The sequence below is a fragment of the Poeciliopsis prolifica genome, unplaced genomic scaffold (assembly GCF_027474105.1).
Source record: "Poeciliopsis prolifica strain line A6 unplaced genomic scaffold, Auburn_PproV2 SCAFFOLD009, whole genome shotgun sequence".
Taxonomy (NCBI): domain Eukaryota; kingdom Metazoa; phylum Chordata; class Actinopteri; order Cyprinodontiformes; family Poeciliidae; genus Poeciliopsis; species Poeciliopsis prolifica.
Window position 1 is genome coordinate 10,035,587 of NW_026562384.1, and position 22,651 is coordinate 10,058,237.

The 22,651-nt window shown below is 39.5% G+C and overlaps 1 protein-coding gene across 1 annotated transcript in view; it reads right to left on the minus strand.

Annotated features, from left to right (window-relative positions):
• The window catches only part of pdgfrb (platelet-derived growth factor receptor, beta polypeptide), a 33,192-nt gene extending 12,018 nt beyond the window's left edge, over positions 1-21,174 (minus strand). The window contains exons 1-8 of the mRNA XM_055034157.1: positions 20,763-21,174; positions 5,281-5,355; positions 4,398-4,715; positions 4,059-4,316; positions 3,480-3,610; positions 2,661-2,820; positions 891-1,071; positions 44-159 (exon numbers count right to left, since the gene is read on the minus strand). Coding sequence (XP_054890132.1) covers positions 44-159; positions 891-1,071; positions 2,661-2,820; positions 3,480-3,610; positions 4,059-4,316; positions 4,398-4,715; positions 5,281-5,329 — 1,213 coding nt within the window. The 5' untranslated portion in view covers positions 5,330-5,355; positions 20,763-21,174. The remainder of the gene's footprint in view (positions 1-43; positions 160-890; positions 1,072-2,660; positions 2,821-3,479; positions 3,611-4,058; positions 4,317-4,397; positions 4,716-5,280; positions 5,356-20,762) is intronic.
• Between the last annotated feature and the right edge of the window lie 1,477 nt (positions 21,175-22,651).

Sequence of the window (22,651 nt, forward strand, 5' to 3'; positions counted from 1 at the left end):
GAGAAAAAAAAAAACAACAAAACAAAACAATGCATCTTCACACCTCGGACTTCCAGGTCAAAGAGAACTTCCCTCTTGTCGTCTCCATTGGAAATGATGACCGTGTAGAGGCCATTCTGCTCAGTCCTCACCCTCACCAGTGTGAGAATGGTCACATACCTGGGGCAAAACAAGCACGAAAAGAACATGGAGGATTTTGACGCACATCACTGGTGAACTAATAGAACTGAAAGTGAATAGCAGGTATGAGAGAATTTGTCCCATATGACTTCATGTCAGCCTCCAAAACAGCTTGCATTCCAGCTCCACTATGTTGACTTTTAACAATTTAGGTTGAAACCAGTCTTGTATTTTGGAAATGATATTAATATTTTGGAGTAATCAAGGAATCTTGACTTAAATCTGAAAGAGAATCCATGGAGGCCGCAAATGATTAGCCTGTCAACCGCAAAGACTTGGACAACTGCAAAGGTTTGTTCATTGTGTTGCCAATAAAGATTTGTCCATTAATTATTGAGAGGAAAACAATATTGTTGTTTAGTGTCCTTCACTGCAGTATATGATTTACACATTACTGAGCTTAATTCTTCATTTGAAAGTGTGTAAAATGGGAAAAGCGCAGCTCCTTGAGGGCCATTTGTCTGAAAGGCATTAGGGAGTTGTGACAGGTATTTGGTGTTTATGGTTCCTATGTGTTGACAGATGAAGTTCTTCCCTCTGGAGAGTATTATATTTCTCTCTGAGGAGGTCTCACTGTGTGCTGACTGACAGGACCTAGATGTGTGGATTGCTTAAATCAAACAGGATATTGAACACCTCACATTGCAGCTTTGTTGCATATGTGTTTCTAGAAACATGGCACAGCTGCAAGCTCAGGATGGATGTTCTACCTTATTTCATGATCCTGTCTGACGGTGATAGCTTTGTCTCCCTTGATGGTGGTCCCGTCTTTGGTCCATCGAACCTGAGGGGGAGGGTAGGCCTCAATGTCCACTCTCAGCTCCACGTTCTCCTGAAGCTTGGCTGAAATGTTTTGCCGCTGAGCAGGTTTCACCGCCACAAAACCGTGCTCTGATGGAAAAACAGGTCAGCGGGTGAATGATCTACAGAATGACAACTTAAATAACAGAATTATTCTGCAGAAATCACTTTAATCTATAAAAGCCATCAGACATTTTGCTTGTCAACTCGTTCACTGATGAATAATCATTTGAGGAATAGTACCTCCATTGGTTGCTATGCATACTCATGGCAGTCACCAGTTCACTGGATCAATATAAGGCGAATAACTATGCATACAGATACTTACACGTAAATGCAAATTTTATTCATACCTAAAATAACATGCAAAATAACAAGCCATCACCGGGATTTGAACCAGCTCACATTGCTGCCTTTCAGAAGAACTCATTTGCAAGTCTTTACTTTTGCAAAGTTCTGCATGCTAATATTGGTCCTTGGTGTGCGTCAGTGGCTCTCAAAGTGTAAAGAAGTTGAAAATACTTCATAGGTATTACTGACAAAATATTTAAATAATAATAGTGCAAACCTTTCTGGTTGGCAGGACAGATAATCAAATCTTAAAGCCAGTCTGTCTATTAAATTATTCATAATTTATGCCATTCATACTGTTTGGGCATATTTGTCATGTTACAACTGGAAACGTCAATGTATTTTACTAATATTCCATATATTTGTGTCAACATAGTTTTGTTTTTTTTAACAATAGGGACTTCCGTTCCCAATAGGACATTCATACTTTTTATAGCTACTTTGAAAATATTCATTAGGAGTCTTCATGGACAACATTCTGTTTTTAGTATTTGTCAAATTCAAGATGAATATAATTTAATACCAACTGAGTCCTTTGGCTCTGTTTGGATTTTTGGGCTTAAAGTACTACTGAAGTATATGTGTTTCTGACCAGAGACACCTGAATGTGTTACATACCAGAAAAACTAAAGGGACAGCAACAGACTTCCTTATGTGGTGTCTTTCATCCCTACAGAGCAATAAAACCAATGAAAATAACAAATGAGCTTTTTTAAGTTGGGCCTATTTCTATTTGGGTCTGTTTGTGTTTCTTCACTAAAAACAGCAGCTGGTAATATCGGTGTCCGTTGCTAACTCCTGCTGTCAGGACATGGTCTTCGTTTCCATTAATGTGTCCAGTTAAAACTAAAATATGTCCTGCTCCCCTGTCTTTATTTTCAACACACTCTATGCCTCACTGCAGAGTGAGTAAGCATTCATAGACCCAAAGTGTATGCAGTGATGGTCAAGAGACAAAGTCTAGAATAAATTGTGCAGTATGAGAAACCTTGTTTTTACTGGCTTTCAGCCTGCTGTTGTAAGTAGGTGACTTTATGTGCCTAGTTAAATACGCTTCCACCTCCAGTCTATATAAAGCTGGCGTGTGCTTTGGTTTGCAGGTGTGTTTTTGAGGGTTTCACTCCGGGATCTCCCACTTTGTCAAAAAGTTTATTTCAGATCCAATCCATAAAAATAAATAAAAACGCTCTTTGCTTCTTCCAGATACAGGTCGTCTCTATTCTTTACCTCCCAGTGTTGATAATAACAACTATTCATTTTGTGGCGAGTGAGGCACAATAATAATCCATTCAGCATCAGTTTGTTTGAATTTTGTGTGTGTTTCTAACCGAGCACGGTGATGTTGACGCCTGAGGAAGCTGTGATGCCCTCCACCACTTCTTGGGCGTGGCACACGTAGTTTCCGCTGTTCTCCACCGTAGTGCGAGGGAAGGTCAGACAGGAGTGCATCTTCGGGTAGAAATACATTTGTGGTTCAACGTTAACAGCCTGTAAAAGGGAGGAACAAAACAAAATAACATCATTTCATTCTCATTTCCTCTCATCTAATGCCTTTTGAGCAATCCTGTTCTGTAATGGAAACATAAAAGCTAGTAAACTGTCTGTTGCTGCAACTTTCACTTTGTTTCATATGCACAGCAGTCATTTTGAACATTAAACCTGGGGCTCAATAAGCATCTTTGGGTTTTTAAGGAATTCTGAATTCAGTAATAGTATTTGTTGTCATTCTGACTGGGAACTTGGAGAATCTAACTTTCAAGTACAAATACAATCAGCAAAAGCATTTCCAAAAAGAAACGTGACTGAAATATGTTGTTTCATATGTTGTTTCAGCAAAAGGGAATCTGTTGGTGGTGACTTGTACAACATCTGCATGAGACAATCACTTCAACTCACGATGGTTTACTAGGTAAAGCTGAAACAAATACTGAAAACTCTGTAGAGCTTCCCAACATGCAACAACATGTGTGAAGAAATGATCACTTGGTCATGTACACATTGAATGTTTTTCTAGCAATATTACCACAGAATCCAAACTGAGGCGTGTCGCTACATCTTGTTCCCATTTGGGCTCAGTTATGACGCCGGAGAGAAATCGCAAAGGGGGATTTGAACAAAAGCGCTTGTTCTGCTCCACTCCTACTCACCACGGTGTGTGGAATATCCCAAGAAAAATACACCAGCTCCACTCCGTGCACCGTGCAGTTTATAGTCAGCGGCTCGCCCTGCTTCAGGACCGTCTTTGAACTGTTGATGTAAGGGTTGATGTCTTCGGTCACTGGGATGGAAAGAGAGGTGCAGAATAGGCATGATGGCAAATTGGTTCAGTCACCAAATTGTTTGGTGAAGAAACTTTAATAATTACAAATTAAATCAGATAAAATGAAGATCTTAACACAATATTCTCATCTAATGATTTATGGCAATGCTTGAGCTATGGCTGCTCCTGTTTAGTTTCTGAAAATCTTAAAAAAATATACACAATGACCTTCAATAGCCGGTCTATTAATCTGCATAATTAGGGACAGGCTCTTTTTATTATTATTAAAACAGCTGTAAGGTTAGTATGATCTTCAATCAATTATTTGCAAAACTGTCCACAGAGAATTTTACCTAAAAAAAAACATACCGAATACACGCAAAACAATGATTTAGTTTTTGATTTGAACTGAATAAAAAGCGAGTGGTAGTGGTAGTGGGTGTTTTTTTTTTAGCTGCACTCCAACCTGTAATGCTGATGACGTTAAACTCCTGAGACTCTTTGACCTCCCCATTCAGCTCTCCAAGGCACACGTATGTTCTGTCCTCCAGCTGCGCACTGTACCCCTCACTCGGTACATAATGCCCTTCGACGGGGCTTTTGGTGTCCCACTCATACAGGATGACAGTGATGTTTGGGTTGGTGGCCACACAGGGGATGATGCTTTCGTCACTGATCTTCGTCACCATGCCGTGGGTGCTCTTTACAAACCAAACTTCAGGATCTGAAGAAAGAGGTGACTTGTAAGTTGACAGTCAGAGTTAGTGCAGGAGGTCATACTCAAGGGAAATGAGGCGTACCCTACCTGGGACAAAAACTGCCACTTCCTTTATCTCGCCAGAGGTATCATCAATGCACTGATACACACCAGTATGATTCCAATTCACACTTGTTAGGTTCAGAGCAACCGACGTGGCATCAAGTTCAAAGAATTTGTATCTTGATTTCATAGTATCGTCTAGCTGATTCAGGTAGTCAGTTGAATCTTCCCTCTTAAGCGCCCAGTTTGCCTGGCTGGAGCCGGAGCAGATTAGGGTGAGAGACGAGCCTCGGGCCAGGACAAACTCTTTGTCATCAGGGATGATCTCCAGGCTGTGTACTTCTTGGCAGAAATGCACCAAAGCTGCAGTTTGCACAAGTATGTAAGAGGAGGGTGTCAAAGAGATAGCAGAAGAAGTTCAGAGGTTAAATCAACAATGTAAGTCAGATCCTGTCCAATCTATGACTGTTGAAGGATGTCAATGGTCTGGAGCAGTTGAGAGGGAGGATGAAGACGACGACGTGTCAGAGACCGATAGACACAAAGTGAAAGAAGCACCATTTATCTTTTGCATGAAGAATTAAGTGTTATCAGTTCTTTATTAATTGGGGGAAAGGTCATAGGTTAATAAACAAATCTCACCCTACGTTTTGGCACACTGAATAATTTCCTTAAAGTAAGTGTAACATTGTATAAGTTAATGTTTTGCTTTGTAAACTGATCAGACTCTCTAGGATCTAATTTTTTAACATTTTAGTTAAAAGATTATGTTGCTGGGATAAATAATGCATATTTGCACATTTTATCAAGAGTCCCAATAACTGTTTTGTTTTTCACATCCCATTTTTTATTTCTGGAAACAAAAACCTCTGAAGGATCTTCGTATGCATTTTCACTTCTTGTTTGTCAAGAGAAACTGAACACCAACCTGTCAAAGCGACCATCAGGTGGAGCACAGACGCTATCAGCCTCCTCATTGTGGCTGCCTTGTGACCCCACTATTCTGCAAAAAAAAGATGGTGCAATCATAAAGTAAGTCTCTATGATTCATGCCCCTCAAAGTGTTGTGCACAAGAAAAACTATAAATGTACATGGTTTTTTAAAATGTGCAAAAATGAAGCCCAAAATTAACAAAATATAAGTCAAAAATACTCTTTGTAAAAAAAAAAAAACAACTTTTGAAGTAATTAATGGAACAGTTTGAATAAATATTAAGTTCATAAGCTTTGGCATACTGTTAATTGTTAATTGATACTAAGTATGAAAATGAAGGATTTATATGCCTTCTCTTTTTGGTTTGGTCAAGCAGCCCAACTACTCAGTTTTGAAAAAGCTGAAATCTTCCAACAATGTATTTTAATATAAATACATAGGGAGAGAGAGTTGTAAAGAAAGCATTACCATTTATCATTTACAAGGTGACTTGAGACAAAGCGTGGATCAGATTTTTCTGCATTTTTAGCATTAAAAGTTGAATTTAGTGATGCCATGTAACTTAGATGGGGTAAATGTTTTTGACAGTTTTTTAAGGTGAAATTTTTAGGGTTAAATGTGATTCTTTTTCAAACCTCAGACTAAATATCTAAGTCTTTACCCAGTAATCTCATTCACTTTTTTTCCATCACTGCATCTCATTTCAACTCTTGGTTGTAATATTAAAATGTTAGTTTTGTTTAAAAAAATTGTTGTTCTTCTGTTTGTTCATCACAGAAGAACAAAATGTGGAAAAAGCTCTAGATGTTCTAGATGTCCAAACTGTCCACCTGATATGTTTACAGTCATTGTACCCCAAAAAGCTCTTGTGTATTTATATTATGTTATTGCACATGTTCCAGAATTGCTGAATGACTGATTGCAGTGTGAAATGTTTTGGGATCCTCTGGATTTAATAATATGCTGTACAAGTACAAAGTAAAAGAGCAAACCTGGGCAACTTCTCCGACGAGAGCTCACTAAGGGTGCATGAAATGTTGCACTTAATTATTGAATAAAAAGAACATGATTTATCTCGGGTTGCTGATAGTTTTCATAAGAGCAGTGGCCTAGTTTGGAAAGCAATCAGACTATTTAACAAATATCCATCAAATTGAGGAAAGTAACAGAAAAAAGCCCAAGTTTTTATTGCATCAATGATCACGCACAGATTCACAAGCGTGACAAAACAACTTTAAAATCATGGCGGCTTGACATATGCTGCTCTAGCTCAAATTAAGTGACAAAATGTGTGAGAGAACACTCTGTTTTGCTTGTAAAGCTTAAAGGCGAAATAAAACAAAGTATGTGATCCATCATGAAGCTGTTTTCTTTCTTGGCTCCTGAGCTAGTCTGGAGGTATTTGATGCCTCGCTGCACCAGGACAGAGCGGCAATGTGCGTCTCCTTTTGTTCCTGGTCCGCCAACATCCTGCACCCTCACAAACCGGTCAGCGTGTGCATAACCTGGACAATGCTATGTCCAAGTTATTCTGGGGTCATGCTGAGCCTTTAATTGGTTTTGGTGTAAACCAAAGTGAAAATGAAGGGATTCATATATGCCTCTGAATGAAGCAAATTGGCTTGGGATATCATGTTGTACACTGATGCAAATGCAACATCGCAGATAAACTGAAATGACTTTTTAGTGCTACAGACCTTGTAACTTCGCACAGCTGAGAAGGCCAGAGGATAAGGCGAGTGAGGGTGTGGAGGGGTGTTTTGTTGTTATGTTTGAGGGGGGGGTTAAGGCCGGCTGCACGCACACGTCTGGAAACAGTTAAGGATGGATCACAGGCCTGTACGCAAGAGGGTGGGAAACAAAAAGGGGGCGGAAGAGTGAGCCTTGGGAAGAGCGTTGGTGGAGGAGGAAGAGAAAGAGGAAAAAGAAATTGTGAAATGTTTAATTTTTTATTTATTTATTTTTTGCTTATGTTGCACAAACTTACAGCCTCTATTTTAAGACTTTGTGCTATTTTTATTCGTTATGTAAAAACAGCATGTTTTGACATTTTCTCAGCTGTCTAACTGATAAGTGTTTCAGGGGTTTACATAGATATCAGGTATAAAACAGCTGAAATCTCCATAACAGTTTGGCACACATAAATAAGCCTGAAGTCAGTCTGTTACTCAAACCAGATACAAGTTTGTCTCCCTAAATTAACAGCCTCTGGCACTTCCGTTCCCAAAGCAGAAAGCTCAAAGCTCTTGAGCAGTTCCAAAAAACACGGCTGGTCCATTTCCTCCCCCGCCTCCTGGTTCTAATAAAATGAGGTGAAGGAAAGGCGGATGGATAATGAGCAGAAACATACAAACTTCTAGATTCTCATTGGCACCAAAAAACACTCGACATATGGACACACATTAGATTACAACATGGATGTACTCTTACACAAAAACACACACAGAGAGAGACCTTCCCTCCTTTTTCTGTTTTTGTCACTGATGTCTGTGTACAGTTCATGTTCCCACAGCATTAATCTAAAACTTTCCCAGGACCGCCGATCCACATGGGACCCTGCTGGTGATGACGGCAAGAGTGGAGGGGTCGCTTTGTCCCAGGGGGCCCAGCAGCAGCAAGCTGCAAGGGTCCGTGTCGTGAGGAAGCTATTCGTCAGCGCTCAAAATAAAGCCCCTAACCTCACTGTCAGTGACAAGAGCTTTGAACGACAATAGCCAAGCGACGCCAAAGGCATGTGTTACTTGGCATGGTCAGAGCTAACAAATCATATTTTAAATGGTAACAGTTTGACAAAATAAGCAAAACTCTTATGGTCAGAGTTTTAGAGTTCATGCTTGTGCAGTTCCTTGGGAAAGTGTTGGCTTTTCTAATTTAGTCACATTCAATAAAAAAACATTTTCAAAAATTACTTTATATGATTTTATGAGCAACACAAAGCACTACATAATTCTGATTATGAATATTTTGCCACATATTTTGCATAATTTATCTCTGAACTTTGACTGGGCCATTCTGACACATGAACATGATTTGAGCTGAACCAGAAGTTATCACACCTTCTACAATAAATCTAAAAGAGGTATAAACAGTCTCAGCCAAAATCAGGTTTGAACATTTTTCAATTTATTATATCAGACCAGGATATTTCACCAGGATCCTAATAATAGAAGGAAGCCATCAGAAGTTTTTCCTTCAACATGGTTTTACCTAAATCAGTTCGAAGCAGTTCTGGTTGTTTGATTAGGGGTGTTATTGTTCTGGAAGGTTAAAGCCTTTTTGGAGCCTTTTACAGTGCATTCTCTGAGGATTTATATTATTTTATCTCCAGCAATTTTTCCCATCAACTCTGACCAGTTTTCTTGTTCCAGTGAAGCAACACATTCCACAGCGTGACACCCCAGCCACTTTCCACCATGGGGATGGTGCGTTCAGGGTGATGTGTACTTTTAGCTTTCTTTTCCACATAGTGTTTTGAGTCTGAACAGACTTGACCAAAAGGTCTGTTTGCTGTGGCCCCTACGGAGCTTGAATCACACTACAGACGGGACGTTTTGTCATTTAAAAAACATGTATCACAATCATTGCACAACTTTGCATAACTTTGCATTAATAACATTAATACCACAAGAGAAAATGTGAACATGTTCTAGTTTAATTACATAGTTTAGCCAGGTACTGTGCATTTGAGATTAAATAGTGGAGAAAAAAATCCATATTTAGCCTAAATGTGCAGACTTTTGTAGTCTTTCAAAGAACCAGTCGGAGAAGCAATCTTAAAAGATTATGGAGCTTAATGACATAAACAGAGGGAATTCTGCACAGAAGTCAAGCAGCATGAAATGACTTCTATAAAAAATGCTTGAAAGCTGTTTGATCCCTTAACCTCAAGGATGCTTTATGGCCGAGCCACAACAACAGAGTCATTTACAGTAAGGAATGTCCACAGTGTCCACAAATAAAGCCGGGTCACGCCAAATCATCTTAATATGAGCTCTCATAAAGTATCTGCAAAACATGTCCCCAGCCAGATGTTTATTGTTGTCATTTAGGTCTTTGGATTGGGCCACCACGATCCCGATGTAATCTTGGAGGTCAGAGGAAAAACAAACTGTGTTTACTCCAGCGATGGCACAGCAATCAGCAGAAGGGATACACTTCTATCCCTGCACATGAATTTTCCCACAGATGCTGGGAATTTGGCGGTTTATCGTAAACAAACTCTCTACACTCAAAGTGTCACCAGCTAACGAGAAAAGATCGCTGATGTCGACCTCAGCGGGAGGCCCAGGGCCCACGCTCTGCCTCAGGATGCAGCTAAACCTGCTCCTGGGATTTGACACATACATAGTGAGGCTGCAATGTTTTACTTAAACATCTGGCAGTGATAAAGCGGAGCTCGATAAGGTGGGAACCTTTGTCCAAAGAGCATTTGCAGCCAATTGTGTGAATTAGTGCATCCCAAGAGGGGAATGCTTGCACTTGGAAGAAGTGGGGTTGGGGGAGGCAATGCAATCCATAACAAAAGCAAAAGCAAACTCCTCACAGGCTGCAGCTGGAGGGATCTGACTTCCGGCACTGGGAATTTTCTTGGTCCTGTGTGGGTGTGATGCATCCCTGACACAGCGCACTGTCAAAACCACAAACCAAAGACTTACAGACAACAAGGACGCCACAATGAGTGGAAGACCAACAGTGATGAAACTCAAAACTTCTTCGCATAACAAAACGCACCAGAAGAAATCTTGACTCACAATCAGAGGACCGGAGAAACAAGAAGACCAAAACAAAGCAAAGTGAAGCGTACCATCAAATGCATGAAACGGCCAATGACAGAGCATGACAAGCGAATGAAACAGCAAAAGGAATACTGCACCCTCCACCAGACTGTGGAAAAAAAGAGCGAGGAACCATGCAGACAAATGGAATAATCTTTATGGGAAAGAAAAAATCTGAGCAGATTGGGGCAGTAGAAAAAGTGCACAGAGTCTGAGATCACAGACATTAATGTTTACTCTGCTTAAGTGAGCAGGAAGCTGAGATCTGCAAAACAAACATCTCCAATTTAGCGGGTCATGTCTTTCCAAGAAAAACAATTAAACCTCACAGACTCTGACACTGCCTTATCAGAGATACTGATAATATCTGGGCATATTTACATGCATAGATACATGGGATATACATCTATAAAATCTAATAAAGATAAAACATTGTAATTAATTTATGGCTATCTATACTTTGAGAGAGCCAAGCAGCTGTGTGGGATTTTTTTTTTTTTTTTACAAAGAATCTTTGTTAAAACAAATTTCTTTTTTTATCTCTCCTCCTGGACTGACTATCCTCCCCCCAGAGGACCTTTTGGTCCTCCAGCAGCAGACCCGCAGTGCACTGTTCCCAGCCCTGGAGGCTGCAGGGTCTGCAAAGTGTAACAGGACTTAAACAGCTTTACATTAACAACGCTGCAATAAATAATGAAACTGTGTTAGCCTGAGAACAACTACACTGTGCTGCAAACAAACTGTCAGATTAAGTGACATATACGCAGTTAGAAAACCTTTCAGGCAGCAGCTGAAAGATTCAAAAGAAAACAATGGCACTTCCCTTTCAAAAGTTATTTGCTTTAGTACATTTTGTGGGGAAAAAATGGCGATTAAAGCACACTGTATTTGTATATTGAGTATTTGAAGTTGGTTAAACAAGCTCCAGTTTCTTCCCACCTAAAGATCCTAATCTAAGACGAGAATATTTAACCCTTTAAACGGAGGCGAAAAAGGCACAGTATTCAAACAAACTAGATTTGCCCCCTGGATGGGAACCTGCCAGTTAAGGAGTAAAACAACATTGTCCTTTTGAGTGTCATATCTTATTTCATTTTCCATGGGATGTTTATTTTAATATGTAATTTTTTTAAAAGGAAGGTTTAAACCGTTTTTCACAAATGTATAAGAAACCAACCTTTTGTAACACATTTTACTAATAGACTCACACAATTAAATCAGCTTTATGTTTTTGATTCAATGAAGAAATATTTCAACTATTAGCATTAAGTATATAAAAAAGCCACAAATTAAATGTTTTTTTTTTTTTTTCCAGAAGTGGTAGATTGCTAGAATAATAATCAGAGAAGTTCAGCTGGAGAAATGCTGAGTACTAGCTTTTTACTTTTTGACATTAATTAAACTGCCTATTTATTCATTAATCAATTTGTTTTTCCAAATATTTTGTTTCCCAACATAACTGTGAAAGGCCTTTGTACGTAATAAAGTTTATTAGTCTCTAAATGAGATGGTTGTGGTTGATCAAATGAGCCACCAAGCTTGACTTGCAATGTTTTTGCTTAGGCTGTATTTGGACAGTTCAATTTTAGTGGACATGATTTCCTGTCCTAAATAAAGTCAAGGACAGGCCATCCTTAAGTCGCCATGAAAAGAAGGTTTGTGAATCCTTCTTTTCCAGTATTTATAGGGGTCAATCTAAACTCTCCCATATCTACCATCAGAGCAGTAATTCAAAGGTTCACAACAAGTGAAACTGTCCTGAGTGGGGGTTTAGCAGGAGGCTTATCCTCATGCTGTTACCACAGAGTGGACAACAGCAAGGAAAATAAGAAAATGCAATTTATTTTAAGGGTGTTGCACATATACTCACGGGAGTGTAAATAATATTGGATGGTGTATATAAATGACAAGTTTGATTTCATTAGAATACAATGTTATTCCATTTTAGAGTTTATAAAATGTGGTCTAGAAAAGGCATAAGTAAGGCAGATTAAAATAGTGTGATGTGTTAGGTTTCTTTTTTTTTATTAGTTTCTTGGTCATGATTTGATCATTTGCAGGGATGAAGCAGTCCAAAAACACAGAGACCTTGGAACACACATGATTAGAAACAGAGGTTGATGTGAGAATCATGACACAGGTGAGACATTTATTCACCTTAAGGGCTGAAACAACAGCTGGAAATAATTATGGAGAAGGGAAGACACAGATGAGATAATGCTGCGGTCCAGTTAGAACTCAGAGCTGTGTTTGACATAACAACCAAGGTGTTTTAATAAAAAATAAAAAAAAAATCTGAATTTCAATCCTTATATAGTATTCACATTACCTCTCACAAATATCATTTTAAGGTTTACTTTCCATGAGCAAACACCACTTTTAATTTGGTTAGTTTATGGTCGACAGCGCTACATGTAACATTAATTTTAGAAGCACTCTTAGGCGTTTGCCTTGTAAAATAATCATGTTTTCACAAGAGTGGTCAAACTGAAACACAAAGTCAGCCTTATGAGCTGTAATTGTGGGAAGTTGGAGTTGCTCCCAGTCTCCCAGTGGGAAATATGACTTTGAAGGACGATTCAGTTGTTTTTTCCAACTGGTAAGTTGGAATTTTGGAGTTCCGAGTATCACTTAAATGCAGCACAATTGCCAAAGATAATGAGGAAATAATCAAGACACAGACATGAATAAAACCCAAACTGTGACACCTTCGAGTTCTTGTTTCAGTTTATGTTCAGCTCGTACGGACTCAACTTCCTGAATAATTTTGCATTCTGCACCAACTGTTTGTATTCACACCAGATCACACACCCAAGTTTGATTTGTTATTTAAAGCAGTCTTTATTTTACTGCAGTTTCTTTGTTGCCAGTTTGTCATGAGAGGTCTTTGTGTGAGCATCCGCCACGTCTAGTTCAGTCATTGTCGTTTTCCCCTAGAAGTACTTCTAGTAATTGAGTCTTGTTGCTTCTCTTTCTCTTTCCTTATGATGCCTTGGAAAATTCCCTGTGAAGCCCTAGTCCTCCCTCGTGATGCCATGGATAGTTACCCACTGGTTGCCCGAGTCCTTTCTTCGCCTCTGCAGACTAACCTTAAACCATTCCTGGGTTTCCCAGCTGGCAGTCGGATTGGTCCTCTGTTTTCCTCCACGTCTGAACTTACCTGTCCGCATTCCACCACGGCCTCCACATCATCAACCCAGAACTTACTCAGCTCAGATCTCTCTCTGGATCCTGGGTCACCTCAAAGACACCCACGAGACCAAAACCACAAACCCGCCGTTTCCCCTCTTCTTGGTGGAAGTTATCTTGAAATCAATTAAGATCAGTTTAATTTCTCTCAAAGTTCCCATTTCCGAAAACCTCAAACTCACATCTCCCTTTGCTGCTCTTCAGTGTGCAGACAACTCTGTGTGCCTACCCCAAGCAGACCCATGCAATCAAAGTTTTCATATTGTTTAAATAAACTTTATCTGATTTTCTGTTCTGCACATGGGTTAAAAAACTGGAACCCATCATGACAGAATACTAATATTTTTATATTTCTCAAACTTTAGAATATTAGTCACATTAAAACCACAATCTTTGAGGTATTATATTAGAATTTCAACAACAACAATAACAAAATAAACAATATAATTAGGTATGATATTCTGTATACAGGAATTTTGGGCTGCACAAATGTGGACATTATGGAAAAGAGACAAGACAGAAGTCATCACTGAAAGAACACTATGACTTTTTGCATGTTACTAAAAGTCATGCAGAAGTCACAACAAAGAAAGAAGTGACTTTGGTCAGATGAGAACAAAGCTCACACAAAATGTTATGTGTGGTTGAAAACAAAACAATACACATGCCACTTCTGTGGTGAAATATGATGGTGGCAGCATCATGCCGTGGGGATGCTTTTCTTCAGAAGGGACAGAGAAGCTGGTCAAAATATGCGAGAAGATGGATGGAGGTGAACATGCAAGACAAGCTTGGGAAATAATAATAAAAAAAAAGCTGTCAGAAGCCAAAAAGACTTGGAAATGTGGTTCACGTTCCTGCAGGACATCAGTCCTAAACATTAGTCAGAGCTGCAATAAAAGGGTTTAGATTTAAGTATTTTCATGTTGTAAAATGGTTCCTTGAAAGTCTCAGACCTAAATCTAATTAAGAATCTGTGGAAAGAATTAGAAATTGATGTACATGTTACTTGAGCTAAGTTAATACAGACATAAAATAAAACACTTGCAGCTGTTGCTGAAGCAAAACATGGTTTCTACAAAGTATTTAGTTAGGAGAGATGAATGGAAATGCGCACCACACTTTTCAGTTTTATTTGGAAAAAAATATTGAAAACCAGCTGTTATTTTCCTTCCACTGCACTTTTAAGTGCTACTTTCTTTCAGTCTATCACTTAAAACTGCCAGTAAAACAAACGGTGGGTAAAACATCACAAAACATATTTTACCAGACACTTACTGATTGGATCATTGATATATGACCTCAGTTTAAAATTGGCTTATTTTCATTTGGATAAAAAAATATAATCTTTTTTTGCGTCAGCTCTATTTGTAGCCTACAGTGTTGCCTCAGGGAGATACGTGCCTACAGCAACAACCACATTCAACTGTATGATGATAACAAAGTTGTTTTTTTTCTACAATCTGATGCTGGGTAGGTAGTGTTTCTGGTAAAAACATTTGCTTGCTGTGGTCAAAAACATGCAAATATAGTAATGATGCATGAAAACCATAAACAAAAGGGAAACTAGAATGACAAAATCTTGGCTTACTACACAGTCCAGGCCAAAAGAAATGAAGAGACAGGTGTTAACGCTCCTTGGGTTCAATCCAAGCCAAAATAGCATAGTTGTTCTTCTTTTACAGAGTACAGTATGTAGTTGCTTTTCCATAATTTTAGAATCAAAATACACAAGTTGTGCCCCCAGAGTCTGCCCTTTGGAACATTTTCTGCCAAGTTTCAAATATTTTTGCGATGGAATGAGGCCAAAAAGGGGTCTTCGTTTGTTTTGACAGTATCAGGCTGTCGGAAATAGCTGGTGGAGATTTGTGACCGAGTTGCACTGACCCCGACTTAGATCCAAGTCACACAGCTGGACATTGAACTTTAAAAGGATCTTTTCATGACAAAAATCTGCCTGTATGTTGGAACTTAAGTGGCTGACGCTGCAGTGAGGCCCTGTCAGGTTTGCATGATCAGCGCTTAAGGAAAAGATCTACTGTTATTCCATTTTCATAATGCTATTTTCTTTTTAGTTTAGTGTTTGGGTACAGAGCATGTGAGGTCCAATTTCACAAGCCAAAGTGACTCTGTAGTCATGGCTAAGCAGCACATGTTTAGGAAACTGCTGATTTTGGTTTGCTCCCCTTTCAAACAGAGTTGTAAATGCTGTTTGTAGTGGCAGTGGGGGGATGTTAAGGGCTTTCTGCTGCAGAATGGCAGCTTCAGATGTGGCAGCTCTTAGATATCAGCTTAATGATCTAGATTTGAGTCATTCGGTAACTTAAATGAAAGAATAAAGGGACAAAAAAAATTAATAAAATCAATTACCTCTTTTCTATTCATTAAATTTGGGTTTGCTGCTAGAGTGGAATTAGTGTATCTTTAGCGGTCAGTTTAAATAATGTGTTTGTAATAAATTAAATGTTATAACCAGACTGGGGTTTGAATTGTTTTGGCATAAAAGGTACAAACTTCTTCCCAGGTTTTAGTTTTTTCATTCATTATATCCAGACAATAAGACCCCTAAACTTCATGAGAAGTGAAGCCCCCTTACTCAACTTGCAGTCACCCTGTACCCACACCCACCAAAGAAACAGAAACAGCTGAATACAATTAGAAATGACTGGTTTTAAATTCCGCTTACATACTTGGATACTTTAAAAGAGAACTTGTTTCAAATGCAAAAGAAAATCTCAAATGTGTCATGTAATTTATGTAGTTGTGGTAAAATATCTGAAGTTTGTGATTTTCTATTGTATTTCTTAGTAAGTATGGAAGTAAAACAACTCAGCAAAACCCAATCTGTTTTTTATGCTGGTCAGAACATGCTTGTCTTATAAAAACAGTACGTTGTTTTTCTTTGTCCTCTTTCCCCATCACTCTCCCCAAAGAGATTTCAGAGAAAAAAAAAAGAATCTGATGGCCAACAACACTTCCTGTCTTTTTCTCCATGTACTGAATTTAGAAAAAGCTTGATGTTTGCATCATGTTAAAACTACACAAGGTTGGTAGTTTATTCTCAATTGCCAATAAGAGAAAACAGCTGTTTTCTTCAGGGAACTTTTTTAAAAGATTTTGTCCTTATCAAAACCAGAGCAAAGCTGATTTCTGTCTTGTGCATCTCTGACTGTCAGATGGGCTCTTATCATGCTGCAGACTCACATGTACTCATATGCACCACATATGAGTACAAAAAAAAGGACCTGATCTTGAACTTTCCTGCACACATCATTTAGACTGACTAAACCATAGAAGAATACTACAAACAATGGAAAATGTTTTACAAAACAATGGAAAATGTTTTACATTATGTGAATCTGAATTTTTACAAAAACAGAGGCCCTTCGCCGATGTTTTATTTTCAAACAGAATGATCAACAGTTCTCCAGATTTGAAAGTTAAACGCAGTCACTCATGCTAAGAAAATATGTTACATTATTCCAACTTTCTTTATAATTTAAAACAATTATTTCACTAATAGAATCAAAATACACAAGTTGTATTTGTGTATAGTTGTATTTGTGTATATAAGGACTGCACCACAAAGATATAAAGTTAAAATGAAGGAATGGCCTAAGGAATACATGGATGGGATGAGTCATTAGGGGAGACATGTGAATGGAACCGTGGAAGCCGACTCATAGTGAGTCGGGGTATTCAGGACGTAACCTTCCCTATGCCTTGCTAGGGTTCCCCCAAATTGAGCCTGAAACAAGAAGAGTTAATGGGAGCAGAGAACAAGGTGAGGATGAAGGTGAGGAGAGGAAGAGGGGGATGAGTGGAACAGGAGGGGATAAAAGGAAGAGAGGAAGAGGGAGGGCGGGTTTCAAAAGCATGTAACAGGCGTGGAACATCGGGTGAATTGAGTTTATATAGACAGCTGTGTAATTAAAGGAGTAGTTGAGGCGTGGTCCTTCTCCCCAATCTAAGGTAGCATATTAACTCCATTTTATTAACAGACTTTTCTACATTTAATCTTTTCCCCTTTGGTAATGATGTCACAACATTTTGAGCTTGAAATGTTTGTGCCTTACAGTGAGTATGATATTTATTTCTGTATTGATTCCTGTTAAAAACTGCTGAAATGTCACTCACCAAGGAAGAAGCCGTGGTTCTAAAATACATTTTTAAAAGCCAAGTTACAGTTTGAAATGTTCTCAGGGAGAAAGATCTCAGTTTTTGAGCGCATTGTTCTCAATAAACAAGTATGGAGCCCAAGAATATCATCCCAACTGTGAAGTATGGGATGGTAGTTTCATGTCGCATGTATGAAGTTACACGCTGTGTGGGCATCTCACTGTATGATGAACTGCTACACTGCACAAGATAGGTGGCATTCTGAGGAAGAAATGTGGAACTACTGAAGCCATATCTGAAGATATCGAGCAGGACATTAAGCCTCAGACACAAATGGATCTTTTGGATGGACAGTGACCATAAACCAGGGGTCACCAGTGGGTTGCCTTTAAAAACCAGCAGTTCCAAAAACAGATTAATTCAATCCTGTCTGACATTTGTGGACAAATGTTCCTTATAATTCTGGGATTCACCAAAGATAATGATGTCTAAAGCAGGAAACATGTTTCTTGTCAGGCAGCAAGAGAAAATGTTGCATCATTTCATACATTGTCAGTAAACATTTGGTCAAAGGATTTTGTGTCCAAACAACAGTGTCATAGCAAACGAAGGGAAAAGAAGATACAGTGAAATAAGGCTTGTCCGGCTGAACTTCCTTACTGAAGATGAAATGCAGCTGCCTGTCAGCTTCACGAGTTGGTGGAGAGAGGGGGAAAGCCAGATGGACAGGCAGCAGTACAAGATTGCTGCAACCCAAAGCAGCAATGCACATATGTGATTCAAGTTTAACGTTTGATAAGGTTACAGAGAACAAACTACCCAGCTGAAAAATATGAAGGTTGAATCATAGCCTCTGTCATGCAACTGACCACAAGGCCATGAGTCACAACAAACTCATCAATCAATGCATTGATAAGCATGTGATAAGGTGTCAGCTATAAATACGTTTCCTAACTCAATATTTCATCCAGATATGAAGAGCATGACAGTGGTTTTCATATTCCGGCTGTTCAGCAGCTGCATGCTCGGCTCTCAGAGCGAAGAATAAATCACTGCAGGACAGAATGGGATCAGTGTGTGTTTTAAGAACTCTATGTGGAGCTCAAACCTTTACATGTCGACACTGCAGAACACATGTGAACCCTAAGAGAGCGCGGACATGTTTTCTGGATGGTCATAATGCGAAGCACATTTTCTTATTGCAGATGGCATGCAGAAAGCCAGGAGAGCCAGGAAACAGCTGATGACTAAGGATTAGATCCAGGCCACGGGGAGGAATGGGGCCGACTGTACTGTACAACATCAGGGCCATCAGAGAGCTGTGCTGCATACCACTGTCTTGACGCACTGGAAGGAAAATCCCTGCTCTTCATGAAAGATGTATAACTTTACAATATTTTCAAAAACCTGACACAAAGATGTGCCAGAGGAATAAATTGTTCTGACATGCATTACAGTCATTACAGTCTCAGACTGCTAATGGTTTATCCAAGACTTAAATGCTGTTTTCCAAAGATTTCTCTATAGAACAGATTTGGACAGCAGACTGGGTCATCTACATGGTCTGACTGCAATAAAACAGTTGGGGAGAGCTCTTTGAAAATACATGCGTAATTGAAGCTACTCAGTTCAAAAAGGACAATGGTTTGTTTCCAGAAGATGGAGGGACTGTTAATCAGACCAAATTCAGGTGCAAAACACGTGAAGACATGAAGGAAACACATGTCTTGGCTGTGAAACAGCTAGCATCACCATAATCTCCCACTGAGTTACAGACTCAGTTCCACTATCAGGGATACACTTCATTTCCACATGAATCACTGTAAGTCAATACCACAGATTTAGTCATATATCTTTTGTTTTGACCACATTTAGGCAGAACTGCTTTGGTCAAAAGTTTAGAATCCTATTTGTAAGATATTCAATTAATTCACTTCACACAATTAACCAAACATTTATAAGGATAAAAAAGTTTGTAAAACATGTAGAAATGTCAGAAAGCAGTGTGTTTGTCTTTTTATTCAAGAGCTAAAGATGAATGATGGTTATTTTACATATTTGTATAGAGAGGTTTGTTGTGGAAGTTCTTGCATGGATGTGCCCTAAGGGTCAGGGAGTGCCCTTAACTCCCTGACCCTTTCCAAAACTTTTGAATCCAGGCTTGACCCAATTGCAAAACAAAATCATCTTGTTTTTATTTAAACAAGATGTTTGTTGTGTGACTTTTGGAAATGCGCAAAACGGCGTTTCCAACAGAACTGCTCACTTTAGCACTGCTGCAAAACATTAAGAGTCTCTGAATAATCTCACTGAATCACCCTCATAACACCGAGATGACACAGCACTGAGAGGATGTCTCTAACACAAGAAACGTGAATTCATTTGCATTTATTTAAAAGAACCCTGGCAGTTAAAACAATAAATGTCTCCAAAACCGTGACGGCGACACTTGAAAGAGTTCATTATGCTTTTGATTGTGGGTTAACCATGCTGAGTTTTAAACTAACAACAAAGAATTTGATCGAGAAGCTGGAAAAATTTTAAAGTTCTGACAAACAACAGATTTTTAGCACTGACATCAGTGGACAAATCAGACTTCAAAGTGTTTTCAGTCAGAAAATGCTCAAAGGCAACTCATTCCTGGCAGTAAAACTCTTCTCCTCAGATAAATGAGATTGTTCAACAGATTGCCCACTCATTGGTTCACTTGAGACCTTAAATCAAGGCTGAAGCTGTGGTCAATTAAAGCTCGGTATGTATCATCACTGCAAAAGGAATGCATTTGTAGTCAAAGAGGATGCTGGAGACAGAAACGGATGCTGGGTCTGATTTCGATGGACAGCCAGGAGGTATGCAGAGAACATTGATTCTCTCAGCAGTGTTTAGCGGGAAGATTGTTGGTTCACTTCGGGTGACTGCAGAGGGTCGTATAAACAGGCTCTTTAGCAGTGAAACACAAAGTGGAGGGCATGCAAACAAGTTGTAAAGCCTACAATGTGTGTGTCTGAGTGTCACCACTATGTCTTGTCAAACGTTTTCTCTCATCGAGAAGACAAACTGTCAAAGAGTGAAAAGATGGATGTATGTGCAGAGATGCAACCCCATCAACATGTTGATGTTTGAACAGGTTGCTCGTGTTTTCATGCTTGTGTGTACACACTGAAGCATGCGGGTAACAGACACCCCCTATTAGAGACAGAAGAACATCAGGTATCAAGCAACAAAACGGGTAAAGAAGTTGTCCTTAGTCTTTTAAATCTGATTAGATCAAAGTCAAGACACTCTGGCGTGTGCTCTCTCCATGCCAGTCATCTATGAAATCACTTCTGAACAACTTTGTTCTGCCAACATCTGCCATTCAGCCTTGACCAACCGATAAGAAACACATCTTACCTTCAGAGCGCTCCTGCAGACACGGATGAGTCTTCCCTCTCTGACCCCCCTCCCAGAAAAAGGGGGAAAAAAAGCCGGCCAGAGAAGGGAAATGAGAGAAGAGTTCTCCAGCTGTAGTCCCTCCAGGGTCCACTGCTTCAAATGTCCGGTTCTCTCAGATGTTCTGAGGTTTCTCTCTGCTGTCCCAGGAGTCCGTTGGGAGGAGGTACCGCTCTGAGAATGGCTGTTTGTTTAGTCAAATCACAGCAACATGGGGGTCTGTCTCTCTCTCTCTCTCTCTCTATTTTCTCCTCTCTCACTTAACAGTCCAACACTTTGAAAGAGTGGTGCAAGTATGGAAGAAAAAAGGAAAAAAAAGTTCCCACTGGAGACATGCAAGACACACACTCCTGCCCTGACAGCCTCACAGAGAGCAGAGCAGAGGAGTCAGCGGTCCGGCCCTCGGCGAGCAGAGAGAGAGAGAAAGAGAGAGAGGTGGGAGGAGAGGAGAGGAGAGGGAGAAGAGCAATAGAGGCAAGTTTCATGAAAATGAAAGAAGAGGCAAACAAAACTTCAAAAACACAGATCAGGTTCTGCTTGTTGTTCTTAGGTAGCAGCTCGGAGGTCCCCAGAGCCAGAGCGATTTGTTTATGAATGGAGAGGCGAGCCTGCTGGAGGTGAACTGAGACAGTCTCTACTGGCAACGGCCGATCTGGACTTCGTCTAACCCTGCCATAAAACAACAAACACAGTGAAAAGGAAAAAGGACGAAGAGTGAGAGGTTGGGGCAGAGAAGAAGTGAAAAACAAAAAAGTTTTTTTGGCAGCGGTCTTGGTGCCCTGCTATGGTAACAAACAGTTGTGTCAGTTTCTCAGGAATAGGAGAGTGTTTATATAAGTACACAACCAGGATGAGGTGTAGAAGCCATAAACACAACCTGATTTCATCTTCTTCCTTGTTTTTCTTTTTTTTTCTTGGTAATTGTCTTTCATTAATTACATAAACTATCTCAGCACCTCGCTCTGTTCTCATCCTCTTTTGTTTTTTTCTCTCCGTACCCTTTCATCCTCTCTTCTCTTGCTCACTGCACGTCCTAAATATTGGCTCTCCTCCTAATTTCGTCCTTTCCCAGGGCAGGAGGGGCTTGGACCCCACTGTTGATGAAGGCTTTCTTTCCTCTAACAAGCAGGCAGAGTGAGGGGAGGAGGGAACGGGGCTAAATTGGACAGTAACATGTTGTCCTCTAATTGTGAGGGTAAATCTAAAAGCCCTGTTAGACGTAATTAGAGAACTCCAGTTATTTGATAGAAGGGGAGAAACCACACAAGGCAGATCACCATCTAATTTTACTCATGTAATTAACACATCCTGTTAAAACAGCTGGCCTTGAGCTACAGCCAAATTCTGCAATATCTCTGATATTATAAAGAGTTTAAATAAGTAAAAAGATATATCTGTATGGCAAAAATACCTATATTTCACAATCCATCCATTGTTATTTATTTTGCATCGACAATTTTAAAGCGAGCTGCAAAAAAAATGCATTTGATTGTGGAATGGGAAATCTATAGGAAGCCTGCAAACAGGACACAGAACTGTCACTTATTTGAATTTCATTATTATATATAATTTTAGCCTGCAGTTACCATGGAGTACAGCTGGGAAGACACAAAGGGTCCATCTATCGCTTTATATTTGGCGGCAGTGCTGAGTGTGGTCTTTACCAAGCTGGACCTCCAAATATTCTGCCAGAACAATGCTGAGTCTATCTGACCGAGTAAAGGGTGTGTCCTCACTGTTCAACCCATATGATTCTACAAATCATATGGACACATTCTGAAAACAAAAATCAACACTTTCTGCATGTAAGTGACAAAATAAGACCATAACATTAATTCTATTTGTAAGAT